Source organism: Dendrobates tinctorius, unplaced genomic scaffold, assembly GCF_039654945.1.
Source record: "Dendrobates tinctorius isolate UK_male_01 unplaced genomic scaffold, ASM3965494v1 ptg000232l, whole genome shotgun sequence".
NCBI lineage: Eukaryota > Metazoa > Chordata > Amphibia > Anura > Dendrobatidae > Dendrobates > Dendrobates tinctorius.
This window is the reverse complement of record NW_027361899.1, coordinates 16008663-16021813: the sequence shown is the minus strand read 5'-3', so window position 1 is coordinate 16021813 and position 13151 is coordinate 16008663. Positions and strand designations below refer to the sequence as shown.

At 41.4% G+C, this 13151-nt stretch overlaps 1 protein-coding gene across 1 annotated transcript in view; it reads left to right on the top strand.

Moving 5' to 3' along the window:
* LOC141060084 (calpain-13-like) overlaps nt 1-13151 on the top strand; it is a 173378-nt gene that overhangs the window by 28212 nt on the left and 132015 nt on the right. The window contains exon 3 of the mRNA XM_073556361.1: nt 3356-3604. Within this exon, the coding sequence (XP_073412462.1) occupies nt 3356-3604 (249 nt within the window). The remainder of the gene's footprint in view (nt 1-3355; nt 3605-13151) is intronic.

Sequence of the window (13151 nt, the reverse complement as noted above, 5' to 3'; positions counted from 1 at the left end):
CTGCAGCGTGTGCACATAGCCTAAAGGTTTAGCCGCGTCATGGTGCACAGAGCGCCTGTACTTGGTCTGAACAGTCATTCTGTGCTGACACAGTCCCTTCAAAGACGACAATCCCATTTCCAAGTAAAATAAGGATGCAATAAACACCATATTTATAGTGACACAGATTTTACCGCTTTGATTGGAAGGAGTTGGACGGACCCTGCTTGACCTCACGTGTGATTTTCTTTGCTAATTATCCTTATCTGCTTTAATTATAACACTTGTATGAAGAGAAGCCGAGTCAGAACACGAAAAACAGACAGAGATAAAAGAGAGTAAATGGAAGGTTGGAGGCAGCGGAACAGCCGGTAAATGCGGCTCCTGCTGTTCAGACAGGAAATCAGGGTGTTTGCATGCAGCGAGCGATATATAACGGCGCGGCTGATAGTAAGCGACATAAAATCTGCCTGATCGTAACTACATCGAGGCTCTGATGAGCGCCTTCAGTTTTTTGCAAACTTTTAAAACTTTGTTTTGTTTGTTCTACTCCTCACTGCAACTGCAGGAGAGGAGATGGAGGTAAAACTTATAAAACTGCAGCTGAGCATACACGACCGTAGGGTCATACGACAGTATTTTCTCTCAGCTAAGAGAATCGGAGCTACTATGGTAATCCCACTCTGACCAGAGTATGACCAGAGTGTGATCCGATATTCTCGGATGTGGAGATGGAAAAAAAAAGTCTCCATCTTCTCCATTCTGTCATTACATGAAAAGTGGAACGCACTCACATGGGTCCAATTTTTGGACGGACCCATTGATTTTTGAGGGCTAGTGGGATCTGAATTAGGGATGTAAATTGTGCATGCTGCGTTTTTGTTTTTTTTTTTTGTTTGGACAGACTTGGTCCGAGGAAAAAAAAATTGGAAATATGCACTGGTCCATAGATTAACATTGGTCTGAGTGCGATCTGATGTTTTGTTGGATTGCACTCAGACCAAAAATATGGTTGTCTGCACAAGCCCCTAGGGCCTGTCTGTCAGCCTAGTCTCCAACACATCTGTTAAGATAAAGTTGCCAACCCCTTTAATTCATCCTGCAGCCAGCAATAGACAGTGTAATACAACGGCAATAGAAGGCAAAATTTGCAGTGAAACCCAATTGCAAAAATGATTTTTAGACCCAACCACATGCATGTAATAAAAAAAAGGTCCCTAAGGTGGGACAATGGGACCAAATTTCAGTACCAGGCACATCCTCACATAAAGATGATTTTCTGTGACAGCAAAGATACATTAAGAAATAAAATATTGATGGCCCGTTCTATGGAAACTCTGTTCATAGCAAATTTAGACCTATAAGTAGACCATTAAAGAATTTGGAAATCATATACATATATCTGCAAAACTGCAATAAATAATTTTTTTTTTAACCTAATAGCATAGTAGTCTATGTACCAGGTGACAAGGTCCATTTCATGTAGTTACATAGTGCACTATAGTGATTGCCTTCTAAAAAAAAAAAAGGGAGAAGCCAGCGCTGCCTATGGTCAGAATGCAATACATACAGTAAAGTGCATATGCACATATTGATTTCTAACTGTACTTTAAAATGACACATTTAGCAAACAATTGATCAATTCTTTGAGCCGTCACGTCACGGCATTCTCACATGGGGCAGTCCTACTCTACGTTTTTTATATTCACTGTCCCATTACGGCCTCCTAAATGTATTAAATGCAAGACTATATTAAATGCAAAAATGTATCTGAAGCATTTCCGAATCACTCCCATGGAGCCATAATGGGCGAGCGCAAATAAAGGCTGGCCAGGTCCGGACATGGACATTTCAGATCTAACTGCCAAACCAGCAACCTCAGATGAAGGGTGAAACTGGTCCAGACACAGGTGTATAATCAAATAGAGCCTGGGGCAGGGTAGGGCTGCTGTATGTGTGTACAGCAGCCTTGATCAATCACAATAAAGACAGAAAGAATGACGTGCATAACCCAGCGCGCATGGCAAACAGTGGTGATCAGCCACAAACCATTATCAAATAAAAAAAGGGGAGAAGCCAGCGCTGCCTATGGTCAGAATGCAATACATACAGTAAAGTGCATATGCACATATTGATTTCTAACTGTACTTTAAAATGAGACATTTATCAATTCTTCGAGCCACCCCGCCACGGCAATCTCATATGAGGCAGTCCTACTCTACGTTTTTTTTATATTCGCTGTGCCATTATGGACTCCTAAATCTATTAAAAGCAAGACTATATGTCTGGACCTGGTCGGCCTTCATATGCGCTCGCCCTTTCTGGCGCCATGGGAGTGATTCAGAAACACTTCAGGTACAGATTGCATTTAATATGATCTTGCTTTTAATACATTTAGGAGGCCGCAATGGCACAGCGAATATAAAAAAACGTAGAGTAGGACTGCCCCATATGAGAATGCCGTGACGTGGCGGCTCAAAGAATTGATCAATTGCTTGCTAAATGTCTCATTTTAAAGTATAGTTAGAAATCAATATGTGCATATGCGCTTTATGTATTGAGTTCTGACCATAGGCAGCGCTGGCTTCTCTCCTTTTTTATTTGATATTGGTTGTGGCTGACCACCACTTTTTGCCGTGCGCACTGGGTTATGCACGCCTTTCTTTCGGTCTGTATTGTGATTGATATAGGCTGCTGTGCACACATACAGCAGCCTTACCCTGCCCCAGACTCTATTTGATTATGCACCTGTTACACCCTTCATCTGTGGTTGCTGGTTTGGCAGTGTAGAGGTCAGATTTGAAATGTCTATGTCCGGGACTGGTCGGCCTTTATCTGCCCTCGCCCTTTCTGGCGTCACGGGAGTGATTCAGAAATGCTTCAGGTGCACTTTGCATTTTATACAGTCTTGCTTTTAATACATTTAGGAGGCCGTAATGGCACAGCGAATATAAAAAACGTAGAGTAGGACTGCCCCATATGAGATTGCCGTGATATGGCGGGGAAGCTCAAAGAATTGATCAATTGTTTGCTAAATGTCTCTTTTTAAAGTACAGTTAGAAACTAACATATGCACTTTATGTATTGCATTCTGACCATAGGCAGTGCTGGCTTCTCCCCTTTTTTATAGTGATTGCCTTAGAACCAACTCACAACTCCTGAATTCACCAACTGTTCTCTTTTACCGACATATTTATTCCAGGAACCACTCAGCTAATTTTATTCAAATCAGAAGCAACTTTATCAGTAAGTTGACCCAAATATCATGCTGCACTGACTGGGTTGTAGATCCAATGCTCATGCACTGAAATCTTTGTATTGACATTTTTTTTTACTTTGCTGATAGTGTCATATTATTTGCTTTTTTTCTATACAGCTTCAAGCCGTAATGCCACTCCCGGGCGTATATCAGAACGTGGCAGAGGGGCAGCAGTCCCAGAGAAAAATTGGGACCGTGGACAACCCCAGAAAGTTTAAAGGACAAGACTTTAACAGTATCCGGGACTTGTGCATCAGCCGGAAGCAGCTGTTTGAGGATAATATGTTCCCGGCTAACCTCTACTCTATAGGAGAAAAATTACTATCACAGGATAAACTACTGAGCATCAAATGGAAACGACCAACTGTAAGTTATCATTTTTTTATTTATATTGACATGGTTTTCTTTTTTTTTTTTTTTACAAAACATAAAAATATAAAAAATTAAAATGCTGGAAAGCATATAACCAAGTGGAGAATCAGAGAATCATTTGCACTACCAACAACACAGCAGTTTATAATAGTTTACAATTAGGGATGTGCGAACCTGAACTGTAAAGTTTGGGGTGCATAACGGACACCTAGTGTCCGGTACCAAACCCAGAACATGTACTTTTTACCAGAAATCCAGTTTACTGTTCGAATTTAGCGGCGAATAAAGTTTGTTGAAAGGCTGCAGCGCAGCCAATCAACAAGCTTTTAGGCTGTGGGCACTTCCGGAGTCAAGTATTGGCATGGCTGTGATTGGCAGGCCCAACACATGACCCAGTTTGTATAAATGCCACATCACGTGTGCCGCTGACATTCTGCTTTGATTAGTGTAGGGACAGGAAACAGCTGCAATGAGGGACAGTATTAGATTTTGTGTGTGTGCACTTTGTGTGTGTAATCTGCACACATCTCAGTGGGAGTACTGTGCCAAAAAGCATCCTTGTGTACTCTGCACCCATACCTGTGAGAGTACTGTGCCTTTAAGCCTCTGTGTGTACTCTGCGCTAGTGATAAGCGAGCACTAAAATGTTCCGGTTCTCATTACTCAAGTCGAGCAAATCTTAATTCTCGGGTGATTGACTAGAGTAACGAGTAAGTGCAGGGGAACCCACGTTGTTTTTTTCTTTTTTTATTTAGAACGCAAGTGCTGGCTGATGAATACTCCCATCAGCCGCCTCCTGCTCTCCCTGTTATTGGCGACAGCAGGCATAGACTGATGGGAGCAGTGGTCCCATCAGCTGACACCAGTGACCGAAGGTAATTTTTATACCTCCGATCACAGCTGCGAGAGTGTGGGAACCACAGCTGTCTGACCGGCGGTAATGATTTTACCGCCGATAAGAAGCAGTGTTTGCATTATGTTCTGAAATCTTCCAAACTCCACAGTATAATAAATGGAGGGCAGGATAAGCCGCAGCCAAATGAAAGTGAAAGCACTGAATATCCATGTGGAAGAAACCAAGTTGTGGCAAAAAGACTCAGATGAAGGCCTAGGATGGGTGAGTATAATGTGACTTTTAATTTTAACATCTTCCTGGCCCTAAAAAAGCAGTAAATTAGTGGAAAGCTGGATTTATTGAAATAAAATCAGCAAAATATTGTATTTTCCAGAGGTTATGGGAAAATTCGTAACAAATTTAGTTTGTTATGGGAAGAATTCCTCATCTCTAATCAGAATCCGCCAGACTAGTAAGTAATGGAAAACCAAACCACATGACAGCTCTTGTTTTGGCGCAGGACAGATGAGAACGGGAACATAGTGATTATATTATTTTTTTTTATTTTATAATCCCTTCAGTGCACCCACAAAAAAAGAAAGCAAAATGGTGCCCAGCTGGCACCATAGCAATTTTGTGAATTTCTAAATTAAATTAATTCTCTCTTCTCGAGTCCTGAAGATTTTAAATGGCTTCTAGCAATCAGTGAATCAGACAAAATTGGAATTCAGTAGATTGTCTCTAATTTTTCCGGGAAAATCGATTTGCATCTTTTTTAGTCTCTGAGAATCCAATGTGCATTATTGTGCTCTGAGTTCTCTCCAGACCCTACAGTATAATCAACAAATTAGAAAATATATAATTCTCCTTCGGCTTTCACTTGTCCCAACCCTGTGTCGGTCCAGACATCTCCTTCGGCCCAGCCGTCAGTGTGGACTTCATTGGTCACGTTTGTCGTTTTCCTGTATCTGCAATGCTTGATAAATAGGCCATAATGTGACGTCGCTCAGTTCACATCAGGCCTTCGTATGGCGTGTTACTACCTACTGATATGCATGGTCCCCTCGCCCCCAAATCCTGGTATGCATGGTCCCTTCACCCCCCAATCCTGGTATGCATGGTCCCCTCACCCCCCCAATCCTGGTATGCATGGTCCTCTCGCCCCCCCCTATCCTGGTATGCATGGTCCCTTCACCCCCCAATCCTGGTATGCATGGTCCCCTCACCCCCAATCCTGGTATGTATGGTCCCCTCACCCCCCAATCCTGGTATGCATGGTCCCCTCACCCCCAATCCTGGTATGTATGGTCCCCTCACCCCCCAATCCTGGTATGCATGGTCCCTTCACCCCCCAATCCTGGTATGCATGGTCCCCTCACCCCCCAATCCTGGTATGCATGGTCCTCTCGCCCCCCCCTATCCTGGTATGTATGGTCCCCTCACCCCCCAATCCTGGTATGCATGGTCCCCTCACCCCCCCAATCCTGGTATGCATGGTCCTCTCGCCCCCCCCTATCCTGGTATGCATGGTCCCTTCACCCCCCAATCCTGGTATGCATGGTCCCTTCACCCCCCAATCCTGGTATGCATGGTCCCTTCACCCCCCAATCCTGGTATGCATGGTCCCCTCACCCCCCAATCCTGGTATGCATGGTCCCCTCACCCCCAATCCTGGTATGTATGGTCCCCTCACCCCCCAATCCTGGTATGTATGGTCCTCTCGCCCCCCATCCTGGTATGTATGGTCGGCACAGGAGAAGCCAAGTAAACTGGGCACCAGAAGGCATAAAGTTGGCGGAGTGAAATCTCTCTGGTGTCCGAACAGTAGAAGAAAGATGAAAGCTGGGCAGATATTTTTTTCTGTTTTTTTAACCCCATCCCAGCACTTTGAACCAATTCTTTCATCTCTAATGGCTACTTAACAAGAAATACCAGCTTTTACCTCATCCTTATAAGTATAAGCACAAATACAAACAACTTAACAATATGGAGTCCAAAACTCAGGACCACCCTCCGTTGACTATTGCAAAAAAACTGCAAGAATGGCTCATGCTCTACTGGAATAGGCCATTCCTTAAATTACATGGTTGCTAAACTGGTTGTTGCTTTGCTTAGATCCATCCACTGCATGTGCCGCATGTTGCATCTATGGATTATGCTATAGTAGCAGAGGACCATTTTACCCCCCTTTAATTTCTAAATCTCCAGCAGGATCCAAATAGTGCTGGTCAAGATCCATGGTGGAATAGATACATAAGATGAAAACATTCTACAGTATATACAGTATTCATGGAGGCTCTTCCATGATGACTTCAGACCAATATTCAGGTCCAGGGTCCAGTCCTCCATATCCCAGTAATAGCCAGGGAACATTTCTGTCTGTAGAAATCATACTGTACATAGGATCTGATTCCAGTCCTGCCGGACCTTGAAGGCTCCACCTCAGTGCACATAATAAATCTATGTACTTATGTAATGAGAAAGCAGTCAGCAATTAATTCATCCTGAAGGTGACCTCCAGTGCGAACCCTGCGCTGCTTACCTGCTGCATCTCCGGTCTGTGTGTAAGGAATCAGAACCTGACATCTAATAAATATTTAGGAGCAAATTAAACCTGAGCAGCAAATATAAATATGGAAACAGGAGGAAGAAAGACGGAAAACAAAACCATCTTCTGGGAACTGACACCTGCTAAACATATGAGGTGTTCGAGATATGAACATGATGAAAATCACAATATATAAATGTATCAGACTGTAGTTACATATTTGATAAGGATGGGAAAATCCAATTACAAATAGTAGTTATCTTCTTATACATAGGGCAGTATTATAGTAGTTATATTCTTGTACATAGGGGGCAGTATTATAGTAGTTATATTCTTGTACATAGGGGCAGTATTATAGTAGTTATATTCTTGTACATAGGGGCAGTATTATAGTAGTTATATTCTTGTACATAGGGGCAGTATTATAGTAGTTATATTCTTGTACATAGGGGACAGTATTATAGTAGTTATATTCTTGTACATAGGGGCAGTATTATAGTAGTTATATTCTTGTACACAGGAGGCAGTATTATAGTAGTCATATTCTTGTACATAGGAGCAGTATTATAGTAGTTATATTCTTGTACATAGGGGCAGTATTATAGTAGTTATATTCTTGTACATAGGAGGCAGTATTATAGTAGTTATATTCTTGTACATAGGGGCAGTATTATAGTAGTTATATTCTTGTACATAGGGGCAGTATTATAGTAGTTATATTCTTGTACATAGGAGCAGTATTATAGTAGTTATATTCTTGTACATAGGGGGCAGTATTATAGTAGTTATATTCTTGTACATAGGAGCAGTATTATAGTAGTTATATTCTTGTACATAGGGGCAGTATTATAGTAGTTATATACTTGTATATAGGGGCAGTATTATAGTAGTTATATTCTTGTACATAGGAGCAGTATTATAGTAGTTATATTCTTGTACATAGGAGGCAGTATTATAGTAGTTATATTCTTGTACATAGGAGGCAGTATTATAGTAGTTATATTCTTGTACATAGGGGCAGTATTATAGTAGTTATATTCTTGTGCATAGGGGCAGTATTATAGTAATTATATTCTTGTGCATAGGGGCAGTATTATAGTAGTTATATTCTTGTACATAGGAGCAGTATTATAGTAGTTATATTCTTGCATATAGGAGCAGTATTATAGTAGTTATATTCTTGTACATAGGGGCAGTATTATAGTAGTTATATTCTTGTACATAGGGGCAGTATTATAGTAGTTATATTCTTGTACATAGGGGCAGTATTATAGTAGTTGTATTCTTGTACAGAGGGGAAGTATTATAGTAGTTGTATTCTTGTACATAGGGGCAGTATTATAATAGTTATATTCTTGTACATAGGAGGCAGTATTATAATAGTTATATTCTTGTGCATAGGGGCAGTATTATAGTAGCTATATTCTTGTACATAGGAGCAGTATTATAGACCTGGTATATCTTGTATATTTGTGTAAGTACATAACTGATATATAACTGTGTAATGTAGGGTACATGCTGCAAAATATTAGGCTTTCATAAAATAGAAGTGTTAATAGTTTATTTTTATCAAGTAACAAATTGCAATTAAAGAGAATCTGTCACCCCTTTTTTGAGATATCATATAATGATATCATTCAATTGTGTGTCACATAAGGATTCTCTTAGTACTTTTGTTTCCCCCTGACCCCGCACCTTTCATGCATAAATACCTTTCTCAACATAAAATCGTTTCTGCGCATACGCCGGTATTTTTCAGTGCTATCTATGCCTCGGAAGTCTTCACATCCAGTACGCACTGCGTACCCCAGAAGCTGAGGAAGCCGGACATAGACCGCGCTGAAAAACACCGGCGCATGCGCAGTAACGATTATATGCTTTGCCCACAGTTTGGCAAAGAATACTGCGCAAGCGCCAGAGGCCTTTGCAATGCGCAAGCGCTGAAACACTATGTGAATGCAGGAAGAAGAAAGAAGAAATGCGTAGAGCAAGACAGGGAGGGGGGAGCAGGCAAATAAGCCCCGCCCATCGGACCGGACCGCAGCAATTTACATACATCTGAACTGATATAAAAAAGGTATGTATGCATGAAAGGTGCGGGTTCAGGGGGAAGCAAAATTATTAAGAGAATCCTTATGTGACACACAATTGAATGATATCATTATATGATATCTCAAAAAAGGGGTGACAGATTCCCTTTAAGTGAATGAAAAAGCATAAATGTAAATCCCATCAGATTCTGATGACCGCTCGCTGCTATCACCACTACTTCTCGGTTACTTGTACACACGTTATGAAGGAACTTGACAAACTGGATGATGTGAGATCAGGGCTCTGTGGGGCTGAATCATCACTTCCAGGACTTTTTCTTAATGACGTTGGATAGATGTTGAGAGTCATTGTTGTGCTGCAGTATAGATCTGTTGCCAATCAGTCTCCTCCCTGATGGTATTGCATGACAGATAAGGAGTCAGTTATCCAAGATGTTTGGAACAACCTCCTGCCGATTTCCACCAAAAACTGTGTGCAAGTTACCAAGAAGTAGTGATGGAGGCAACAAGTCTTCAATATTGATGAGATATACGTTTCTCTTTTGTAAAAATAAACTGTTATTACTTCTATTGTTGGAAGCTTCTTAATTTGCAGCAGTTTTTCTATACCCGTCTAAAACTTTTGCTCAGTAATGTATATGAATAATATAATTTATTTTTCTGCTGTTTCCAATTTTCCAGATTTTACTTTAAAATATTAGGACAAAAATCCTCCTGTTCCTTCATATTTCCTGTAATTGCTGAGCCACAATCAGTGTGTGACGGTCCTTATTTTCCATGGGACTGGATGTCAAAGGTGTGACCTTCATCATCCTTCTGCCCCTGTGGCTGTAATCGCCATTGTTAACGACTCAACCTTCTTCCTTCAACAGGCCACAGTTCACATCACAATCATTGAGAGGCCACATTTGGAACACACATAGCTTAAACAACTCCAGACAGAATATCACAATTTATTTTATTATAAGCGTGTCATGTTGTTGTATCACACATCTCAATTATGTCAAACTACGAGGAAAAGAAAAGAACAACACATCCCTATATACTGTATATAACTTCATTGTCAACTTTGTTTTTCAAATAATCTGTTCTTTGTCTTTTAAGAACCGATTTAAGCAAAACCGATACTCAGACATGCTGTCATGACTCAGCTGTCGGGTGACCCAGGACCTGGGCTCCTTCCCTGTCCCTACCACTAGGAGGCGCCCTAGCTCACCCTATTCCCCAGGATACTTCTGAAGGTGAAGATGCCAGGGCCGCCACCCATGCCTTAACTCCTGAGTTTGCCCTCAGTCTGTTCTCTTCCCCCACCCAGGGATTAGGGGCGCTACTGTGCATCGCAGTACACCAACCCAACAAATAAGGCAACACAAACAAGGGGGGTAACTGAAAATATCCGGCATACAAAATATTCACTCACATATAACAGAGGAATGCACCGGAGAGTGGATGATGGGGAAAAACAAACGTAAAAGGAGGATAGGGTATTACCACACTAACAAACCAAGCAACAGTCACGGATAAGTCCTACAGAACTACTCATATGAACACCTCTCCTCCTAAGCCATGCAGAAAAAGCTAGCTCTGATGTGGGTTTGAATCAGAACCCAGGTTATAAAGGGGATGGGCATGGCTAACTGAGCTCAGCTGTGAGCTTAGAGCTTTCAACATGGCCGATTAACCCCTGTTCTGCCTAAAGAAATAAACACCATTAAAAAGAAGTGCTTCTCGTCTGCACAGGAGTAGGAGCAATCAGACACTGCTGTCTTTTGGCTCTTCTCTGTTGTTGTAACCCCATAACACATGAATAGTCATACTTGCTAACTTTTACTGACACACTTTTGTGAAAGTTGCATGTTGAAAATTTTGGACCAGGACCATGCCCCCTTTTATGCCTTTTCTCCACTTTCTCCACTCCATGTTTCTTACCCCCTAAATGTGGATTGGATGCTGATGAAGTAGCATCCCAGTGTAACAAACAAGAACCTTCCTGAAGTACTGGGCTCCAGGAGGTTTAGGGCGGCTTTGGGAGATTTACCAATTTTTCCTGGACTTTGAAAAGTCTCCTATTTCTAGACGCCTCATGGAAGTGTCAAAACAGTTGGAAAAGTATGTGCAGGTCGAAGTCAAAGGTTTAATTTTTTGGACCCCCAATGCAATATCTGCAGCAAGTTATAATACTGGTATTTTCCTTAGTGGTTCCATCAGACAACAGCACCTACTACCACTGCGCTCCCAGCAGCCACTACCCAGCCAGCGAAAGATTCCTTGTGCCGCGCTCCATCCTCTCAGGCGCATTACACAGTGTCAGTTTTTTACAAATTTCCTTTAACAAGGTCCATTTTCATACATATTATTTAGTGCATCTGATCTAGGAGATAGAACATATAAATATAGCAAATAGTCTCCTGCAATTATGGTACTTTTTTCGGTCAGACTTCCAGTAATTCAGAAAATCGAAAAATTCAGCACTTGACTTCATTGACGCCAGATTAAAGGAATTTCACTATGTGGCTATGTGGATGACATTTTTTTCAATTTAGGTGAATCCGACAAGTTTTTCAAGCAGATGACTCTTCTGGATATTCTGGGTTTTTGCTTCTAGAATCGTTTTTTGGGATATTTACCTGTGCATTTTTCAAACATTTTTTTTTTTTTTTTACATGTCACTTTTTTGGAAGGTTTTCCAATGATTTTTGTGTTTTTTTTTTTTTTTTTTTTATTACTGTCATTTTTTTTTACTGCACTGAATAACAAAAAAACAGCATTTTTTTTTTTTTAAATAAAATGCTCCAAAAAAAGTCAGGGCATCTTTTGTGCTTTCCCATTGATTCTTTCTGTAAAGTAGACAATATCTTCCAAGTGGATATCAATTTTTTTTTTTAAATATTTTTTAACCTCTTGGTGTTTTTAGAAACCTTTAAGTGGATAAAACACGTTCAAAAGCCTGAACATGTGCACAGAGAGACGTTGCTGCATAAAAATACGGATGTTCATTCTTTAGAACTTTTTTTTATAGGTTTTTCAGGGGGTGTCCGAGGCGGAATCCACCTGAGAAAGACATCATGTGCACATGGCCTTTTAGAGTCAATAATTCAGAGTAGCCTCCATGGAATTTTTGTTTTTCCAGCTGTATAAAGAAAGGATAATAATGTTCAGCTCTTGTGAGGGGCGGCGCGACCTATGTGCAGAATGGAAATGAGCTTCCTCTGCCGCTCTTGCGCTCGCTCTCGGGTGGCACGGCTAATTTCCAGAGCATAGACACGCAGCAATCATCTCATCACATTTACATAGGAAGTACAAGGAATGATGAGGAGTCTTCAGTGTGGATGAAGACTTAACATCAGAGCCTTGTTCTAAGGAGCTCAGAATAATAATGGTTGTCTTATGGATATAGATGACGGGGGCTTCACTCATGACCACCTCTAGGAACCATAAAGCAAGTCTTGCTCTGGTGATTCCAGTGGTCTAGTTCTGAAAGAGATGAGAAAACCAAATTTATTTAAAAGTTCCCCAAATCCGTGGATTCAGGTGAATTGATTTTTGGAAGATTTGCTTTTCACAAATACACTAATACTAGCTTGGCCCGTGCGAAATTTTCGCACATTGGTCGTCAGGGGCACAGGCAATTTTAGAGAAAGCAAGCTGGTCAAATGTAAATGTATTTCATGAGCTGATGAACATAGACAGGTATTTATATATGTAGATTGGTAATACAATAAATTGTTTTGATAAGTAGAGGCCAAAAAATGTTTTCCGGTTGAGGTGCCACCTGCAGGTCATTGTGTCTTTCTGCTGGGTCGCCCTCCCAGGGCTGTGGGATACTCGGTACCGGGCAGGTCCTTCAGAGGGGAATGTCACAGCAGCGGTGACCCGGTCTGTGGCCCTGGGCGCCCATATAAAAAAAGGGTTTGAGTGGTGAAATAAAGTTTGAGTGATTCGTGACGCCACCTGTGGTGTTCGGCAATGAAGGTGTTAAGCCGACGCTGCGGACAGATCCTATGGGACAGATGGTGTAGTGCAGCAAAGATGTTGTAGCCCTCCACAGGCAGGGCTATTGTTCCCAGGGCAGTGTAGATAGGTGTTGGGGAAGAGGGTGCAGTGTCT